The sequence below is a fragment of the Phaenicophaeus curvirostris genome, chromosome 22 (assembly GCF_032191515.1).
Source record: "Phaenicophaeus curvirostris isolate KB17595 chromosome 22, BPBGC_Pcur_1.0, whole genome shotgun sequence".
NCBI lineage: Eukaryota > Metazoa > Chordata > Aves > Cuculiformes > Cuculidae > Phaenicophaeus > Phaenicophaeus curvirostris.
In genome coordinates, this window is record NC_091413.1 from 8,182,804 (window position 1) to 8,202,846 (window position 20,043).

Genomic DNA, 20,043 nt, shown 5'->3' on the forward strand with positions numbered 1-20,043 from the left:
CTTCTCAAAGAACAGTGAGAAAACGATGGACATGAACTCACCTCTCCCTGGAGGTCAATCGAAGGGTTGCAGTTTGTGAAGTCTTCCCAAAGCAGCAACGTTTCCTCATTCTCCTCCCACGTTAAACTATCACAGTCATCATCAAAATCGAATGTCTCACGACTGTAAAGACAACAGAAGCAGCATTAATGACAACTACTCCAGTTCTTCAATTAATCACCCTGAAAAAAGGGGCTGAGAGCTGAATGAAGGAGACAGTCCAGCAACTGAAAATCCCCACAGTTTTTACAAACAGGCTTCACCACTGCCCAAGTCCCTTGCTCCTGGGCTCTCTGCCACCCCAAAGCAGAATAAAAGAGCCTTGTTCGCATTCCAGCTCCAGCACACAGTCCTGGCTCTGCCCTCCAGGTGGTGCTGCACATCAGTGTCCCCTGTTTGCAAAGCCACACAAATGGTTTAAAATCCTATTTTTATACAGGGGAAAATAAGCCCAAACACAGTTGGAGGAGTTTTACAAGAAACAGCCAGGAGAAAACTCCCTACTGACTTTTACACTGAAGTTCAGCCAACATTTTCCTTGCAGCACTTAAAAACATTATTCTCAAAAGTAGCGACTATGATAAAACTGAGTCCCAAAATGATGTGCAGGTGAGCAGAAATAGTCATTGTTGACTTGGACAAGAAAGATAATCCTACAGCCACTTAAAAGTGAGAACAAACAGTGGCAAGAGTGGCCTTTAACACCGTTGTTTGGTTAAGCCCCATTAGTCTGGACAGTTATGCAATAAAGGAAAGTTTCAGAAGCCCTTCTGGCTTGAACAGCAGCCGAAGGCAACACCAGTAGCTGCTTCTCAGACTCGTTAAGGAGGCCTGACCAAAACCTGACAGTGCTCCCAGCAGCAGCCCAATGCATTTTTGTTACTTTAGCTCATTTCCTTTTGAGCAGATAACATCTCTGTCAGGAAGCCGAGGCAAACACTGTCTTTCTTTCTGCTGCAGAGCTTGGCAAAAGGCTGTCTGTCTGTACTCAGCAGGGCTTTAAAAAATCATTCAAGAAAAACCCAATAAACTTGGACATACATGACCGTGCCTTTTGCAATTCAATTTCTTCAAACTAGTTTCTCCTTGCAAGAGCACAACGGCTCCCAGTATCAACCGTGGCTTCCCGAGACACACACAGTGTTCAAAGCCATTTCCATTTTGGCTTTTTACTTGTAGACACCTAAAGATTAAGTTCATTATGGATAAAATGTAAGTTGCTTTGTTTCTGAGATGAGCTCTTTGGCTATTTATAAGCCATTATTTTCTATTCCACAAAGCCCCCAAACCCAACCGCCCCTAGGAACGCACCATCTCCAAATAAGCCACAAACACTGTTCTGTATCAACCCAATGTGAACGTATCACTAGATTCCTTCCTCACTTTATGCCATACATAACAGGGCCATGAGATAAGATTTTCATTAGCAGTAACAACAAAAACTGAGCATCACAGGACAGGTTTAGGAACAAAACTAAGAATTAAATGTGTTACCAACCTCGTCACTAAATTTTAGCCTCTTGCTTTTCTAAAGAATCCACATGCTATCTGCTATCACACTGAATTCTAGCAGTGGGTAAGGAAAAAAAAATCTCTATTTACTACACTGAATATTAATAAGGGCATAAAGACATCTAAAACAAGAGGAGTTACCTACAACTTCTGCAAAACGCATGCCTTCCTAGACATGAAATTCAATCAGAAAGAAAGAGTTACACCCTGAAAACAGACCTTCTGGCCACAGCTGACAGCAGAAGAGGAGCTAATGCTTCTTAGATGATTTCTTCTGCGCTCCTACATGTTCAATACTGTCCTACATTGTGTGGGAAAGCACTGGGAATCCTTCCCTCTACACTCACAGCAGAAGCTAGTAGAAGAAACCCATATTCAAACGTTAGGAAAGTCAGACCCACAGTGCTTGCTGGGGTTTTGGCGAAAGGAAACAACACAGACCCTCAAAAGCCTCACCAGGCTGTGGCAGCCACCATCACCTCCAGAACAGGAGGAAGAGAAGAGCAGGGCACATCTATAACTGCATCCTGAGCTGCTTTGTGTAGCACCAAGGTGCAGAGTCTTTTCTCAGCTTCCACAGCTTCCTAACATTCCACTTTGGGGTAAAGCTTTAGGCAAAATACATTGCAATTCTACCAGTCCAGGAGATAAGAGCTTGCAAGCAAGGCTTACAACACTGACAATCTTTGAATCTATTAACTCATCCACTGCTGCAACTGAGCTTCTGGACAGATCCAGCACCAACATCTGCCTAAAACACACTGAGAAATCATGGAAATACCACAGAAGTTGGTATCCATTTTTAACTGAGCTTTCAGTGAGATTGCCAAGCTCCATCCAGCCCAAGCAGCAGTCAGGTTCTTTCCACAACTCTAGAAATCTAGTATTCAGCAAAACATACAGAATAGATTTAAGTTCTGTACTTCTTTTTTTGCATGTTTCTCCTTTCACTACTCTTACAACAGCATAAGCACATCTACTTTTAATACTATATTTTAAAATTCTCTATTGTCCCCCTTAAGTAAGAGAGGAACAAAAATCAGCTTCTGTTAATTTTATTTGAACTTCACTAAACCTTCAAGAATGAAGCAAACTAGCAGCTCAGGTTCAACTTGGAGCAAGCAGTGAGTGGAAAAAAGTAGTACTTCTGAAAGCATACAGGAATAACTCAGTACTTGAGTTCTAGAGCAAGTTTTCCCCATGCTGTCCACAATACTCACAGCTGATTGAACATACGCTTCATCTCATCTGTGATGTTCAAAGAGCAGCTGACTTCGTCATCAGAGAACCTGCCATTGTCTCCATCCTGTTCAGAGAGGTCATCGTCAGATGTAAGCTTGCGTTCTTTCTTCTTGGAAGCCACCTTAATTGGAGAGAAGAGGAGTAACTAGAAGGTTCAACTGAGGTGCTGTGCCATGAAGGGCAGAAATAAAGAAGGAGAGACATTAGGTTTGAGAGAACATCACTGTTCATCAGTTCCCAGGCAGCTGGGGACTTGTATTCAAGACAGGAATTGCATCTGTTAATGAGTGGTAAACACAGAGCACAAGGAAGCAGTTCAAGAATGGCGAAGAGCAAAGCAAGCTGCAAGCTGCCAGCGCTCTACAGATGTTTGTCTGTTCACTGACACCGTTCTAGGATCTACCAGAAAACATGCAGAGGTTAGAATGATACAGGGGAGAAGCGTAAGCTGCAGGAGAGCCCAAGCAGCAGGCTTGAGGGCAATGACAGAACTTTCCCTCTCCTGCCACCACCACAGGCTGTTGCTCCCAGTATTTATCCACCAGAAAAGGGCAGACAGGAAGCCTTTCTAGGCAGCCTTTATTTCAGGGTCATGACCACCCCACCAGCAGAGGAAGACTGGTCCTCAGGTTGACAGAAGAAGGGTTAACCACACCAAGAGAATGTCTAGACAATCACACAAAAAACGAAGGTTACAGAGTGCAGAGAACTCCAGGGAATCCCCTGCAAAGAGCGCAGAGGATCACTTCTTCATCTGAGGACTGCGAACACAACAGATGGTGCCACAGGATCATGAACACACAGTCAACTCCCATCCTACTGTCATTTTTTCTCTACTTGGCATATAAGATGTCCCTTATCAGTACTGTTCTCCATGTTGATCATTTTAACCCCTGCATGCTTGACTAAAAGTGGGCTTTGTGCAGAGAGACATGGCAATCCTACTCACAGGCAAGAAGGAACCACTAGCACAATGCAATGGCTCAACATGCTAGATAAATAATTGTCTCAGAGAAGGAGATTTGAATCTTTCAGGATATATAAGGAAAAAACCCAACCCATCAGACATTTAAGCCACTTCACCATAGCCCAAAAGCACAACCAGTAGAGACCATGAGGATCTTTTACTGTGGTTTTATACAGCATTTAGCGAGTTCCATGGCACCACTAAACAGAAAAGCATCAGATTTGCTGAAAGACTGAACAAGACACATTTAGATCAAGTAGAAGGAAGCTGGGTTAATCACAGTTGAAGCTGCAGTTATGACAGAAGACCAACTGTATTGAGAGTTACATGTTTGCTCCACGCAGAGCTGTTAACTGCTTGCTTTTGGAGCAAATTAAATTACTTTCCTACTAGCACCAAGGAGACACAACAGCTCAAGGAAAGCACCTGGAGTTTCTAGCCTCACAAAGCAGTTGTAGCTTGCCACCACGGAAGCGTTATTTCTGGCCTTGGAGCTTGAACCAGAAATAAGCACATCCAGATGACAGTTCTACAAGCTAAAAACCCCTCACCTGTGAGGGGAACTTATGTGAGGAAGCCATTCATGCAAAACTAGACCCTGTAATGCTGCTTTGCCCAGAACTTCCTGAAGATGATCCAAGGGCTGGAGCACCTCCCATATGAGGCCAGGCTGAGAGAGTTGGGGTTGTTCAGCCTGGAGAAGAGAAGGCTCTGAGGAGACCTTAGAGCAGCTTCCAATACTGAAAGAGGCTCCAAGAAAGCTGGTGATGGACTTCTTTGCAAGGGCCTGGTGTGATAGGAATAGGGGGAATGGTTTTCAGCTGAGAGAGGGGAGATTAAGATGAGATCTTAGGAAGAAATGTTTTCCTGTGAGGTTGGGGAGGCCCTGGCCCACGTTGCCCAGAGCAGTGGTGGCTGCCCCATCCCTGCAGGTGTTCAAGGCCACGTTGGATGGGGCTTTGAGCCCCTGATCCAGTGGGAGGTGTCCGGGCCCATGGCAGGGTGTGGAACTGGATGTTGGGGTACCTTCAACCAAACTATTCTGTGATTCATTGTAGACCATCATCAGACTAACAGCACATCTCAAAGGTCATCCCAAGACTTCTTTTGTTAAATGCTCTAAATTTTGTGCCCTTAGTACTGCAAGAGAGTGCTACACTTCAAGGCCGAGAAAGAAGAAAACATTTCTACAGAGAGAAATTTCAAGAGAAGGCCTAGAAAACACTCCTCAACACTGCTCCCTCTTGACCCCTCACTTCTTGTCCTACCCTATGGAAAATTCATGGCCTAATCACCTGGAATATCTTGGAAACGTCTTCCGAGTTGCGCTGCTGCGCTACATCGCACAGCTTGGCTGTGATATCGATTCGCCGACAGATGTCCATGTCCACCTTCATGGCCTTTTCTTGAATCTTTGTGTCCAGGTCTGTCATGGGCTGCAGGAAGGACAGCAGTGATTATCTTCTATTATTATACAGTTCAGGAAAGAAGAGATACCCCACAGTATCTCTCTAACCCCAGGGCATATCATTCTTAAACAATATTACATCTCATTCTCTGGGAAAGGCAGCACAAGGACAATCTAGACCAGACAGCTAACAATTAACATTCACATCTGATTTGAATAAAATTTCAACTGTGGTTTGCTACCAAAACACCAATTCCCACCCCAAAACAACTGGTAGATGTGGCAACAGGAAACTTAAGGGTCAGTAAAGCTTTAAAAATGGAGGAGAAAAACCCTGTTGGACATGTGCAGAATAGAATGAAATTTAAAACCTGGTAAACATCCAGCACTTCCCCGCCTTTCAGACAGAAAAATAGTGTCTGCAACAAGAAGTTGCTTTTAAGACAGAATCCAGGCTACTCAGCAACTTCATACGTACCACAAAAACGTAAAATCAAGTCTGGATTTAGAGATCCATGAATGCTTGTGACACAAAAAATACTCTTCAGTGGCATTCACTGGCTTCCAGTCTAGCAAAAGTTCTGTATGAGAAATATTTTGTCTTCTTTCCCTCTGGGCAGCAATTATAAACATAATTTATAAGGAATACTCCCACTCAGGACAGCTGGCTCCTTATGGATAAACGCCGATCCACAAAAAGGGTATTTTCTAGCCTAGAAGAGACTTCCTCTGTTGGAAAGTACCACTCCGATGGCCAGGGGAATGCTTCCACTCTGACCAGAAAAGCACAAAACCCTTTGCAGAGCATCCTTAAATCCCAAATCCTCTTTCCAAGAAGAAAGCTTTAGGGGTTTGTTTTAATTTCCTTTTTTAATTATTAGACAGAGTTCTCCTCCAACCCCTGTCAAGCACCTTTGGATAAGTTAGAGGGTTTTGTTTTCCAAACACAGCAAGAAAAAGAGATCTCTGAACACCGACACACTCTAAACACAGTCTTATCAACTGAACAAGCACCAACGACTCTCATTCACAGGAAGGCAAGGGTCAGGTCCCAACATTTTGCGTTTCCCTGCTCTAAATATTTACAGACTGGGATTCAAAACAAGCACTCTCACTGCTTCCCTTTGGCTCTCCTTGCCCTTTCCAAGTTTGCAAAGCCCAGAGTACACTTGTTCTCAATCCACGTGGAAGTTTGCCGTCACCGCCACCCTCTTTGTCCACACTGAGTTCTCCCTCAGCCAAAAAACCATCACGGTGATGCAGCCTTAACAGGTTTCTCCCTTTCCCACTGCCTCTAACCAAGCATGCTTATCCTCAATTAAACACGAAAAGAAGAGCCTGCTAATTGCTGAATTTTACATGAACAGATCTAGTGGCCCTGAGAGAATGTATTTGACACCAGGGAGCAGGTTCTGCAAGCTTATATAAGCAGTTCTACACACAATTACAGAATAAATAAGCATAATAGGACACATTCATTGGAGAACTGGCATCAGCACTGCTTCAGTGTGAGAGAAGGGCACCTTACTGAGTGTTCACCTGGCTTATCTTTCTGGATAGCTGCACCAGGACATACACTCAGTATGTCCCAATGTAAGAAAATTATCCAGTCACAGCCTAAAAGCTTTGACGGGAAGTGAGTTTCTAATGCGACAGGAGGAAATTCTTGAGAAAACAAATCTTCCTTAAAAAAATGAGGTTGAAACAGCACTGGAAACAAAGCCAAGTATGTGAACCAGTGATAGAGGGTGAATGTCTTCTGACCTTTCCTAAAGGGAGCTGGGAAACATGTATAGTGTGTTCCTTTGTGAATGTGACTTCCTTGCATGACTCAGAGAAAATGCCCCTCGTTAGCAGCCCACAGTGCTGCTCGGAGATGAACCCTTCACCCTATCCTGTGAGCTCTCCAACATTTCCCCCCGTGAGCTCTCCAACATTTCCCCCCACCCCGGCTGCAGATCTGAATGCCGGCAGCACCAGCTGTGGGGAACGGGGAAGGGAGGGAAGAGTCCAGGTTATGGGCTAAGCAGCAAGTTAATGCATCTCAGCACAGACCAGACAGGAAGCAGGGGGAAGGGTGATCTGTCTGATGCATTAGATCATAACGCAGCCAGAACGCTAACTACAAAGCAGCACTCACTAGGACCATAACCTTGTCATGAATGAAGCCATTGGCATGACATACACATTTCACGGAGGCAGCAGGAGCTGGTCACTCTCTCTCCCATGTACTTACATCACTCATCAGACCCTTAAAGACCACAAGTTCGGCTTTCAGTCGCTCAATCTTTTCATTTAACTCCTCTTGGAGAGCTTCTGCTTCCTGTGCCTCCTGCAACAGAGAGCACACAGGGAGGTGAGAGGGCAACACACGCTTCCTCACTTAAGGAAGGCACTCAGGGCTGATCCAGCACATCACCACCCACATGGCACTTTGTCAAGAGCTTCAGCACCTTCCCGCTTCACCTCCCGAGCAGTAACACTGTTCTCTAGCACACAGCAAAGCGGTCAGCTGCTCTATCTAGAAGACACTTAAACAAATTCATAGAATCATGAGATGGTTTGGGTTGGAAGGCACCTCAAAACCCACCCAGTCCCATCCCCCTGCCATGCCAAGGTCCCACCTCTCACTGGATCCATTTTCTCAAAGCCCCATCCAACCTGGCCTTGAACACCTCCAGGGATGGAGGCAGCCACAGCTTCTCTGGGCAACATAAAACCTACAGAGAAAACCTATACCTTGCAACACTGCTACTCAAACCTTACCTCTCGCAAGGTTTCTACCATAGACTCCAGACTCAGCCTCCTTGTCAGCTCCTCTTCCCATCTGAAAGACAAAATTTGAAGGCAAAGTGTTAACTATGGAGAAAAGGGATTTCTTTTTCCCCCCTCAAACCACAAGTCTTCCGATAGCTGTAGGATGATGACAGTTACTTGAAATGTGAAGCAGATGGTTCCCCTCATTTGTACACCCCCAAACCAGTAACACCGAGTCTGTGAGAGAATGAAAGCTCAATCCACTTTCATTTAGATCAGTATCTTCCCCATCTCCTGTGCAACGTTTGATCGCAAATAAGTTGGGAAACGTCCAGTGCAAAAAGAATCAGTTGAAGGTAAGTTATCTGAATCAGCAGACTGCTGTAGTTACACAGTTACAGTTATTCAGCCATAGCAATAATTATCTGTTTGGTCCAACCAATTCATACATTCATGCACTTTCTACATCAAAATCCTCAATAATCCACCTGCTTCCTCATTTCCCACCACTACAACTGCAGGCAGAGTACTCGGACAAGCATCCCTGAATGCAGGGTGTACACACTCACGGCTGCTGCAGTACGGAGAGCACAGAAGGAATTACAGCCATAAACTGTATAATTAAACCTCATACTACAGGCATCATTATGTTCAAATTCATTATTGGATTAAGTGTAAAAATATCCTTTCTTTTTAGGCACTGAAACCCTTTCAAGACAAAAACCTGGTTTTTGCCAATGCTACCTCAAAAAGTCAGATTCTTCGCAAAGCTGAGAACGCGCATTCATACACGTGGATGTGGTTTGAGGTGGAGGGGAGAGAGAAGGTAAAACATGTGCCACTCCACACAGGCACTAGTGCCACACCAGAGTTGCCCAGTCTGCAATAACAGGAATTATGGTCCTGGAAAAGGAGCTGTGGATACCACATGGTTAAAAGCAACCTTGTTCTCTCCCAGTACCGTCACCATCATTTCTGTTGCCACTTCAACACTTTTCATAGTTTAACTGAAAACAACAAACCATGGGCCCAGAAATCTATTAAATCAAAGCATTCCTGACAATGCGAGGTTAAATCTACCAAAACGCACTGTTTCATCCTATTTTCAAATCCCCAAGGAAATCCGGTGATGGTCGGATTACAGGCTATTCCTGCTGAGGCGGCTGATTTGCAGTGTGCAGACGTAATCGCTGTGCTACTCGATCCACCTCTGCATTCACTGAGCAGATTCCAGCCCAGCGGAGATGGAAGCCAGGCCAGTTGCAGCAGGCGCAGCGCTATTGCAGTTTTCCCCACCAGGCACCATCACAGCACCTTAACGGGTTACATCTCAATGCGGCAGCAGCCACTCTGACGAGCGCAGCGCCAATATGACATGCTGGCTACATCCACTCTTTCCTGCTATTGTGCTGCAGGAATATCCAACATAATAGCGTGGGAATTCTCCCTTGTACAGCTGGAGTTTGATTTATGCAGGGTACTCGTGCATCTTTTTACCAGCAATGATTTACTGCCAAGCAGAGTAAAATATTGAGGCTCAAATCTGCATTTGTCATCAAATGTTTAAACTCCTGTTTGTTTTCTGACTACTAATTACATGTACGTTTCTATAAAAAGAGTATCTCCAGTTTTCAGATTTTAATATTGAAGTCAAGAAGGTAAAATAATTAAAGCAGCCAAATATATTCACAATCTGTAAGATGGGCTCCTTCTGTTACAGGAGGAGCGCTGCATGGCTTTCAGCATTCCTTCTGGTCCTTCTGCCAGCAGGCTGTCATTTAGGGATGGAAGTCAAGCAGACACTGCACAAATTGATATGCTGCTTCTCAAGGTTTTCACTGTTGAAATAAGGAATGTTGCCTGTATTCAGGCTATCCTGCTCTATTATTTGCATCCCCACAGTGCACTCTGGAAAAAAAAAAAAAGAAAAAAAGAAAGGGACGTATTTTTTGAAAACCTATCTGCATATTTTTACCGACTGTGCCAAAAGCTAGGAAAAAGGATTAGCTTCCCTCCGCAGCAGTGCAGCCGTTCTGGGTGGCTGCCAAAATTATGCGTCTTGAAGGCTGCTCAGCCTTCCTCATCCTGCTGACATTCCAGTAGTTCCATTCCTTCACTTTGTGCCAGTGGAAGTGCGTTTTGCAGAATAGTGATTTACAGCCCTAATTCCTTTACCTCAAACTCCAGAACGTGTCTCGAAGAGAAGAGGAAAATGACGACTTATTTTACACACACACCCCACAAACTCTGTCTTCATTGTAATTACAGGAACAATAAAAAAATCAGGTGTTTTTTTAACCAAAAAGTTCATGCCTACCAGAAGGGACTGAAAAAGGGTCCTGCTAACCATTAATATCACATTCTTAACATCAGAGCACATTTCTCCCACCCACCACCAAGCTGATTAACCTCACTTAACAGCTAAAAACTCCAATCTTGCTTTCTCCTTACACCCAAACCTCATGAGACCATTTTTAGCCAAGAGAGGAAGGAGCTGGATGGGAAGGTAGGGACAAAAAAGGAGCAGAGGATTCATTCTCCATTTAAACTTCCAAGGAAGTGAGACAATAGAATGATTGCTCATTATGTGATCATCCTGCATTTGCTGGAACACAGAGGACTTTAAAAAGGCAGCTGGGTGCTACACACTCCAAGGTACCACACACTTCAGCCCATGCAGCAGGAAGGGGTCCACATACCACTGGGATGCTAACTATGGCTCTGACGTCCTCAATATTCCACACACTAAATTACTGGGAGAATAACTTATATATGAACCCTTATCTTTCTCTGCAGCTGCCATCTAAAAGCAGAGGACAGTCTCCCCCAGGTCTGTCCCAGCAGGCTGCGGATGCCCTCTGCTCCTCAGTGATGCCACTTGTACGTGCAGCCAAAAACGTTGACGAAAGGCCCAAATATCTGGTGCTCCCTCATCTCACAGAAGGGGGAAATGTGTCTGATTAACCACTTCCACATGATTAAGCAGAGTGGACAGGTAACTCTGCACAGAAGAGGCAGTTGCAGGAAGGAGGAGGGCTTTCAGACCCCAAGGGAAACAGCCACACACACTGTAGGCTTCGAACCCAGCAGCCTTCCCACGTTTGCTGCAGGATATCGACTAGCCAGCTGCTCCTGCTGCTCTCAAATACATAGATTTCTTGGCATTGATTGCTGTGATCTCCAACTGCATCCAAAAATCTTTTTTCTGACCCAGAATGACAAGCATTGCCAACTCAATCTCCCAGGTTTCAGGGTTTCTTATTATTTTTATGTAGAGTTATTTCTTTAAAAGAAAAATAACCAGCAATATTAATTTCAGCCCGAACCAAGGTCCTTTCCTCTCTTTCCACCTACCGAGGATGTTTGAGTTCTAACCACCACCCACCCACCCACCCCCAAATTAAAGGGCCAGGCTGAATGGCAGAAGCTATGGATCGGAGCCCCTTTTCCCAGATGTGACACATGGCATTCCAGCAGCATTCAGTCACTGCAGCTTCAGGCCCCAAACTGCTTCTGCAGTCATGTCTTGCATAGCTCAGAGGAGAACAAAGGATGCTGGCTTTCTTTAATGGGAATAGCGACATTACAAGGATATTAGACAAACAAAACATACGACTAGTCAGCCAGGATTAACATTGCTTAAAGCAGTGTTCTTGTACAGCTGAGTCACACCACAAACTTCTGCCTTCCCTTTGAAAGTGGAAGGGTAGCTGCCAGGCCACCGATACCAGCATCATCTCCTACACTGAAGGAAGCTGACAGCGACGCCTCAAGAATTGGATAACGTCCCTTAAAGGCGTCTCTAAGTTTTTAAGGCTTAATGTTCATGAAAGTAAACTGAGCAGTCTATGTTGACACAACACTTCCCTACTCCCTGAATACCTGCATCAATGAACACAAATAGCTCTCTCTCTTAAGGCAGGGTAAGGAATACTGAGCAGTGATGAGAGTTGCACCCTGGAGCAGATTCACAAAACCTCTTTAGTACAGTTCAGCAGAATAGTGATTTACAGCCCAAATCCATGAAGGACACGGATCTGTTGGATGGAAATGATCCAAGGGCTGGAGCACCTCTGCTGTGAGGACAGGGTGAGAGCTGAGGTTGTCCAGCCTTAGAGAAGAGTCCAAGGAGACCTTAGAGCAGCTTCCAGTCCTGAAAGGAGCTCCAGGAAAGCTGGGGAGGGGCCCTTGAGCAGGGAGGGCAGGGAGAGGATGAGGGGAACGATTTTCAGCTGCAAGAGGGGAGATTGAGATGAGATCTTGGGGAGAAATGTTTTGCTGTGAGGGTGGGGAGGCCCTGGCCCAGGTTGCCCAGAGCAGTGGTGGCTGCCCCATCATGCAAGTACGGTACTGTTTAGACAACAACCAACATGCTTGCAAAATATGTCAGATATAAATCTGTGGTTTTAAATACGTTTTTGTTCGAGACAGAAAGGCACAAGTAGACCAGTTAATGATGCCTGACAATATCAACTGCACTATTTCTTTCATTAAAAAGCCCTCCTGCAAGGAAGCATATATTCCTCCAATAACGTTTAATGACAATATATTTTTTCCAGAAGCAAAAGTCTTAGGGAAGACAAGACCCTTCTTCCTGGCATTTTTATACTGAGTCAGCAGAAAGGAAAACCACCAAACAGAAACAGAACAACAGAAAACATCAACACTTCTCTATGTTTTTCCCCACACCTTCTCCCAGGTGCTGAATCTGAAGCTTTTCACTCCCTTTTACTATTGTTGGAGCTTCTTCCCATCATTTTTTTGGGATGAAAGCAGTAGCAGAAAGGAAAACCTTATAGGTGCTGAGCGCTTAAGTCCAGGAAACAGAAGTGTTAATTTGAGCAATGACTATAAAATGCTTATGAAAAGATGCACAGGCAATGGTTCCTGCAAATAAACATAAGGATGGGATGGACTGTCCATGCTGCTTCAGGGAACGGTATCATTGTTTTTCCTTGCACACTAAGACACCACTATCCCATTTCCAGCATGAGATGCACCCAGTCTTGCTCATCTGTTGGAGAGGAAACACCCAAGGTGCATTCTCTGATGTACCAGAGCTGCAAGAAGACAGAAGAAACCACACAAGCTATAGCAGGACCATGTCATTCCGCCTAGGGTGCTGCCTGGAGGGTTTGGGCTCTGCTGTCACAGGTTAGACACGTCTTTGAGCTCCCGCTTCCATGTGGCAGCACTGCTTGTTCTTTGGCGTGTTAGGATCCTTTTGACACCCATCGGTTGTTTACAGGAGCTCCAAACAGCGAGGCGTCCTGCTCATCGGTGCCAGAAGGAGATTCAACTGATCAGATGCACAGCCTCATAGATTTAATCCTTTTGCATTACTCACGGCAGTTACAGGCTGCGCCTCTTGCTGCGGCTCTGCAGCAACATGCCCGCTAATCCCCTCTCCAACACCTCGATAATAACTATCAACATTACAGTTTGTAACTCTGCTTGTTATACACTGATTTCATTCAAATTGACTTAACGGCCCATCAGCTGTGCAAGCTTCTGTTCCCACACAAAAGGATCTGCAGCCTCGTCCTGCGATGTGCCAAGAGAGAAATGTGGGCAGCGCATGGTGCCCAAGAGAAACACTGCGGTGGCTTGGGATAGGAAAGCGTTGTGTCCAAGGCTCTCTGGTCAGATACAGAGAAACCTACATGGAACCACAGAATCATGGAATGGTTTGGGTTAGAAGGGACCTCAAAACCCATCCAGTTCCACCTTCTGACATGGGCAGGGACACCTCCCTCTGGATCAGGGGCTCCAAGCCCCATCCAACTTGGCTTTGAACCCCTCCAGGGATGGGGCAGCCACCCCTGCTCTGGGCAACCTGGGCCAGGGCCTCCCCACCCTCACAGCAAAACATTTCTCCTCGAGTTCTCATCTCAACCTCTCCTCATTCAGACGAAAACCGTTGCCTTCATCCTGTCCCTGCACGCCCGTATCAGGAGCACCTCCCCAGCTTTCCTGGAGCCTCTTTCAGGACTGGAAGCTGCTCTAAGGTCCCCTCACAGCCTTCTCTTCTCCAGGCTGAAAAACCCAACTCTATCAGCCTGTCCTTGTATAGGAGGTTACTCCAGCGCTCAGATGATCTTCGTGGCCCTCCTCTGGTACCTTCATGATACCAAGCTGCCACTGCCTCATCAGCCTCTATTTAACCATTTGTAATGATCTCCACCCGCTGTCTCACTAAACAATTCCCATTACAAGGCAACAGTTTGGGACTGTAAACACAAATAGTCATCTGCATCTTTTCATTGGCTCAAAAGAACTGGACCATGAAAGATGGATTTCATTTTAAAAAATCGCCATGAAGCTTTTCTTATTTTGCTAAGCAAAAAAAACAAAAAACAAACACCAAACAAGCAGCAAAGCATCACTTTTAGAATCCTTGCTTAAGAGATCATTTTCCTTAGTTTTGCACTAAATTAGATATGAGGCCGCATTAAAAAATTAGCATATTCACAAATGCTCCCTCTTGTTTAAGTGAGCATTTTTAAGATGTTGCAATACAGTGATTCTTCCAGATTATCCCAAGCACAGACCATTTTGATCCCACATGCACTGCCTTCTTATTGAAGCAAATTAAATGTTAGCTGATGGGCTTCATGTAAAACGGATTAATTTAATGTGACCGCCTGATTCCATTAAAGCCTGGCTGTAACACAATGGCAGCAGCACTCTTGGATGAAGTCACGGTTCTTGCTTGTTGCAAGCAACATCCTCTCCACAGAATCTGCTCAGAGCCAATCATTGCAGCATCAAATTCCCAACAGCTGAGAGATGGAAGAGCTGGTATCCTTGAACCGCTGGCAGTGGTCTCAATGATACAGGTAAAATTACTGCATGGCAGAATTTGTGCCCTTTGCTGTTAATACTTGGATGCTTCATTATAAGGAAAGGTTAATATTAAAGTCCTATTCTAGACTTGTGCTTTACTTAAAACAGCACACGGGCCTTTGAACAACAGTAATTGCTTGTGAAGAGAATTACTAAAGGGTCTTACTATACAGAAAAACATTGCCTAATTACGCCTCCCAATCCCAGACACCTGGAAGGATGCTCCAGCCTGTAACTGGAACCACAATAAAAATCCTCTGTGAGTTCATTTGTGTTTGTTCCTGACCACAGGAGGTGTTTAAACAAAAGCCATGCATAAAGTCACAAGAGTTCAACAACTTCAAGCAGAAGCAGCTGCTGTGCCTGCATTCCTTTTGAAAGAAAATTATGGTGCTTTTAATTCACACATAGTTGTGCACTATTCACAGCACCATGAAACACATTTTAAGCTACGTAGCTAGAAGTCATACACTCCAGCATGACTTATTCCTGCAAACAGCAGTAAACAAAGGCCAGTTTTAAATCAGAGACGTCTTTGGATACTTTGAGAAGCTTTGGACCTCTCCTTATGTATTTGCACCAGCCCCAAACACCAAAGTCCATTAAAAAGGACACAAGATATTGTTCAAGACATGTCCAACACAGCAGGTGAGGCTGCTGTCAGGTGTTTTCACAAGATTTTGTACAACTTGCACCTAAGGAGCTCCTGTCCTTGTAGAAGAAAGAGCCAGTTACAAATTTCAGCTATTTTCCATCTCACAACTAACCAAGCACCCTTGACAGTCTTCCATTTACCGGGGCATCCAAGGCTATGAATGTCAGCAGTCTATTCCACATCACCTAGTAGCAAATTCACTTGAAACACTGCTGCCTTAAAAGAAATAATGATTTTCTTATTCACTGGATGTAGATTGAGAGATAGGGTAAAACAGATAAAGCCATGCTCACTGCTGCCTGGCTTTCACATCAAGGAAGGCCACATTCAGAGAACCATCTCCATTGTCTAGCTTCTCTTGATGGAAGGGCTTTGATTCAGCTTGCTCTCAGACCAGGGAGGTATTCCAGCTCTGCCATGCCAAGAAGCTTTTTCTTTTCCTTCATGTTTATAACCTAACCAGCACCTGGCTTTCTGAACCATTCGGCAGGGGAGAGCCCAGACCTTCACCAAGCAGATAAGCTACTTTCATTGGGAAAAAAGTTTTGTACAGCTTCTCTAAACCCATTTCATATCCTCCTGAAGAGAAGGATCACGCCTATGACAACATATCCCAACCCTGCACATCGCTGACCTCCTGTTCCATGGCTGCAAATAATAATAGAATCATTGAATCAAAGAGGGGTTTGGGTCAGAAGGGACCTCAAAGCCCATCCAGTCCCACCCCTGCCATGGGCAGGGACACCTCCCACTGGATCAGGGGTTCCAAAGCCCCATCCAACCTGGCCTTGAACCCCTCCAGGGATGGGGCAGCCACCCCTGCTCTGGGCAGCCTGGGCCAGGGCCTCCCCACCCTCACAGCAAAACATTTCTGCCTAAGATCTCATCTCAATCTCCCCTCTCTCAGCTGGAAACCGTTCCTCTTTGTCCTGTCTCTGCCCTCCCTGATCCAGAGCCCCTCCCCAGCTTTCCTGGAGCCCCTTTCAGCACTAGAAGCTGCTCTAAGGTCTCCCCATAGCCTCCTCTTCTCCAGGCTGAACAACCCCAGCTCCCAGCCTGGCCTCATAGCAGGGGTGCTCCAGCCCTCGGATCATCTCTGTGGTTTCCTCTGGACTCATTCCAACAGCTCCATGTCCTCCCTGTGCTCAGGACTCCAGAACAGGACACAGGACTCCGGGTAGGGTAACCCCAGAGCAGAGCAGAGGGGCAGCATCCCCTCCCTCCCTGCTGGTCCCACAGCTCTGGATGCAGCCCAGGACATGGTTGGTTTCCAGGCTGCAGGCACACATTGCCAGCTAACATGGAGCTTGTCACCCACCAGCACCCGAAGTCCTTGTCCTCAGGGCTGCTCTCAATCCATTCTCAGCCCAGCTTAGATTTGGGCTTGGGACTGCCCCAACCCAGGTACAAGACCTTGCACGAGACCCTGGTTGAGCCTCATGCTCCTCATGTGCACCACAGGAACCACTACAAAGCCTTCCTTCTAAGAAGTTCCCCACTGCAAAAGGGAAACATTATGATGAACTTAAAACTTGAAGTTACTGAGGGCAGCCCTTAGTGTTACTGAGACAACCCTGCAGTTCTCAGGAACACAGCACAGACAGGATAATCAAATTAGCCAGGATATCAACCCCTGGGAAGCTCCTCCCTGTCACTGAGACAGGGACACCCATCCCACCCCAACAGGATGCTCCGTTCCTACAGTGAACCTTAACGTAGTGGACTGTGGAGAGCAAGACCTTCCAGCACCATGTCCCTGCAGCAAAACTTCATTCCGAAAGGCGATGTCAGACGGTTGGCGTGACAAATTGCCTCTGATTCCAGGAATACAATAGAGCCCACACATGGCACCATAAATATGGCTAGGTCTAACTTCAAAACATCTGATAAGATTTATGCCCAAGCACCTAGCACGACACTTACTGAGAGATAAGAATCACCACTGCATTTTGAGTTTCTTTTTAGTTCAACAGCACAGAATTAAGCCATCTTTGTAAACCTGTTATTGTAGCCTAGGTAGCTACTACATCCTGTTCCTGGGACAATGCTCAAGTTCTCAGTTCTCTTCCTCTTGTATCAATTAAGTCCCAGGCATTTCCCACATTTTGTTGGTATATCCACTTATTTTTCTCCCCCTTTCTCTCCATATATATTTTTATTAACAATAAAAAGGAAATGCATTAAGATGGACACATCCTGATTTCACCATACTGGAGGATGGCATTGCATTCCCAAGGCTCTTTCTCACGCTGCTGTTCTTGTTTATCTCCATCAGGTCTCACAGTGCTGACAATCATCCCTCTGCCAGCAACCCATGGACTGACAATACAGAGGAAGAGGAGAACTTGAGCTGCCTATACAATTGGGAAGAAATCCCTTTTCCATGGGGATCAGACCAACACTCTCAAAAGTCATTGTACAACACTCACGTTTTTAAAATCACAGTCATTAGGGTTGGAAAAAGACCTCTAAGTTAATCCAGGCCAACTGTCAGCCCAACCCCATCATGCCTGCTAAACCCTGTCCCTAAGTGACACATCTATACAGTTTTTGAACCCCTCCAGGGATGGAGACTCCACCACTGCCCTGGGCAGCCTCTGCCAGGGCTTCACCACTCTGCCAATCTCCCCTGGCACAACTCGAGGCCATTTCCCATCATTGTCCCTTGGGAGCAGAGCCCAGCACCCACCTCACCACAACCTCCTCTCCAGGAGCTGCACAGAGCGATGAGGTCTCCCCTCAGCCTCCTCTTCTCCACGATAAACCCCACCAGGTCCCTCAGCTGCTCCCACAACCCCTGTTCTCCAGCCCCTTCCCAGCTCCGTTCCCTTCTCCGGACGTGCTCCAGCCCCTCCAGGTCCTTCTTGGAGTGAGGGGTCAGAACTGACCCCAGGATTCAAGGTGCAGCCTCCCCAGTGCTGAGTGCAGGGGACGATCCCTTCCCTGCTCCTGCTGGCCACCCCATGGCTGAACCAAGCCAGGATGCTGGTGGCCTTCTTGGACACCAGGGCCACTGTCGACCAGCACCCCAGGTCCTTTTCCACTGGGCAGCTTTCCTGCTGCTCTTCCCCAAGCCTGGAGCATTGCATGAGGTTGCTTGGTGTTTTTAGCTCACAGCCAAGTCCATGCTCATGTCCATTCTGTCTGACCAACCTGTGTCCTACAGAACAGCAGCACGACACTCATTTCTGCCCATTAACACAGCAAACCCTTATCTCCTCTGCCAACGAAGAGCCCAGAAGAGCTCTGCGCACTGTGGGCCCGCAGAAGACAACTGCAAGCGCAGCTTATGAAAGAGCACAGCAAAGAACATTACATTTCTGTAAAATTGGTGTCGTAACTGCAGATAAAGTAATTACCTTGACTCATTTTAAAACAGGTAATCTGAAAAGCGCAGGATTACATTTCTGCATAGCGCTGCTAGCTATGAGTTAATTATCAAATATTGAATTCCCATGTAAGGAAATCTCTCGCAAACATGAGTATTACAAACCTCATGCATTAAAGACCGCCAGTCACATATAGACATTCATTTTACTACACTGCCTATCAACAAGCTGCAATTTTATGGTATTTAGTATGTCAAGCATTCAGGTGTTTTGTCCTAACACTTTGGCACAAGCATACCCACATAAAACTGGTCCGTAATTCATCAAAGTAGACTCCAGACTAATGACCATCCTCTTCTAAGAAAATATTACTGAAATACAGGAATAGAGGCTATAAAATGGCTAAGAAAGGCTGAGAGAGTTGGGGTTGTTCGGCCTGGAGAAGAGAAGGCTGTGGGGAGACCTTAGAGCAGCTTCCAGGGCTGAAAGAGGCTCCAGGAAAGCTGGGGAGGGGCTGTTGATGAGGGAGGGCAGGGGTAGGATAAGGGAGATTGAGATGAGATCTTAGGGAGAAATATTTTGCTGTGAGGGTGGGGAGGCCCTGGCCCTGGCTGCCCAGAGCAGGGGTGGCTGCCCCATCCCTGGAGGGGTTCGAGGCCAGGCTGGATGGGGCTTGGAGCCCCTGATCCAGTGGGAGGTGCCTCTGCCTATGGCAGAGGTGGAACTGGATGGGCTTTGAGGTACCTTTCCATGATTCTGTGATTCTATGAAATGTGAGAGACAAAGAACAAAGCAGGGACTGTGAGCCTGAAGAAGAGTGCTGACTTCTCCAGTGTTTCACACCCTGCAAAAGTCAAAAAGCTCCCCACCATTCTCTGCTCCTTCCAAGAAGCTGTGTTATGTTTATCTATCCACCTATGGTATGGCAGTGGGGTTAAATTTCACCCTATGGGGCCGACAGACACATACAAGCATCTCTGAACAAATGAGAAGCAGGAGCTGGACATCTTGAAGTAGTTTTTATGCTAACCCTGCAACAGCAGGGCATGAAACAGTAGCCCATCTAGTACTTTTAAATCTCACTTCAGTTATTGCACGGACTATTCAGCATCTCAAATTCTTTCGGTCAACATACAGAAATAGCCTGGTCCAAGTGCTAATGTGAGAAACTTGTAGAGCTGCAGTGTCCTGCTCTGAAAAGGTCAGGACAAGCTTTGAGAGACCCTGTGCAGACAAAGGGGAGCCTGCGTGAGGAGCTGAACTGTGGAACACTGCACGCTATTATCCC

At 46.0% G+C, this 20,043-nt stretch overlaps 2 protein-coding genes across 2 annotated transcripts in view; one reads left to right on the plus strand and one right to left on the minus strand.

The window, feature by feature from the left end:
* The window catches only part of IFFO2 (intermediate filament family orphan 2), a 50,207-nt gene that overhangs the window by 12,727 nt on the left and 17,437 nt on the right, over nucleotides 1-20,043 (minus strand). Inside the window, 5 exon segments of the mRNA XM_069874455.1 lie at nucleotides 42-162; nucleotides 2,772-2,914; nucleotides 5,056-5,196; nucleotides 7,405-7,500; nucleotides 7,935-7,995. Of these exon segments, the coding sequence (XP_069730556.1) occupies nucleotides 42-162; nucleotides 2,772-2,914; nucleotides 5,056-5,196; nucleotides 7,405-7,500; nucleotides 7,935-7,995 (562 nt within the window).
* MICOS10 (mitochondrial contact site and cristae organizing system subunit 10) overlaps nucleotides 1-20,043 on the plus strand; it is a 285,369-nt gene that overhangs the window by 12,585 nt on the left and 252,741 nt on the right. The gene's annotated exons all lie outside the window — the stretch shown is intronic.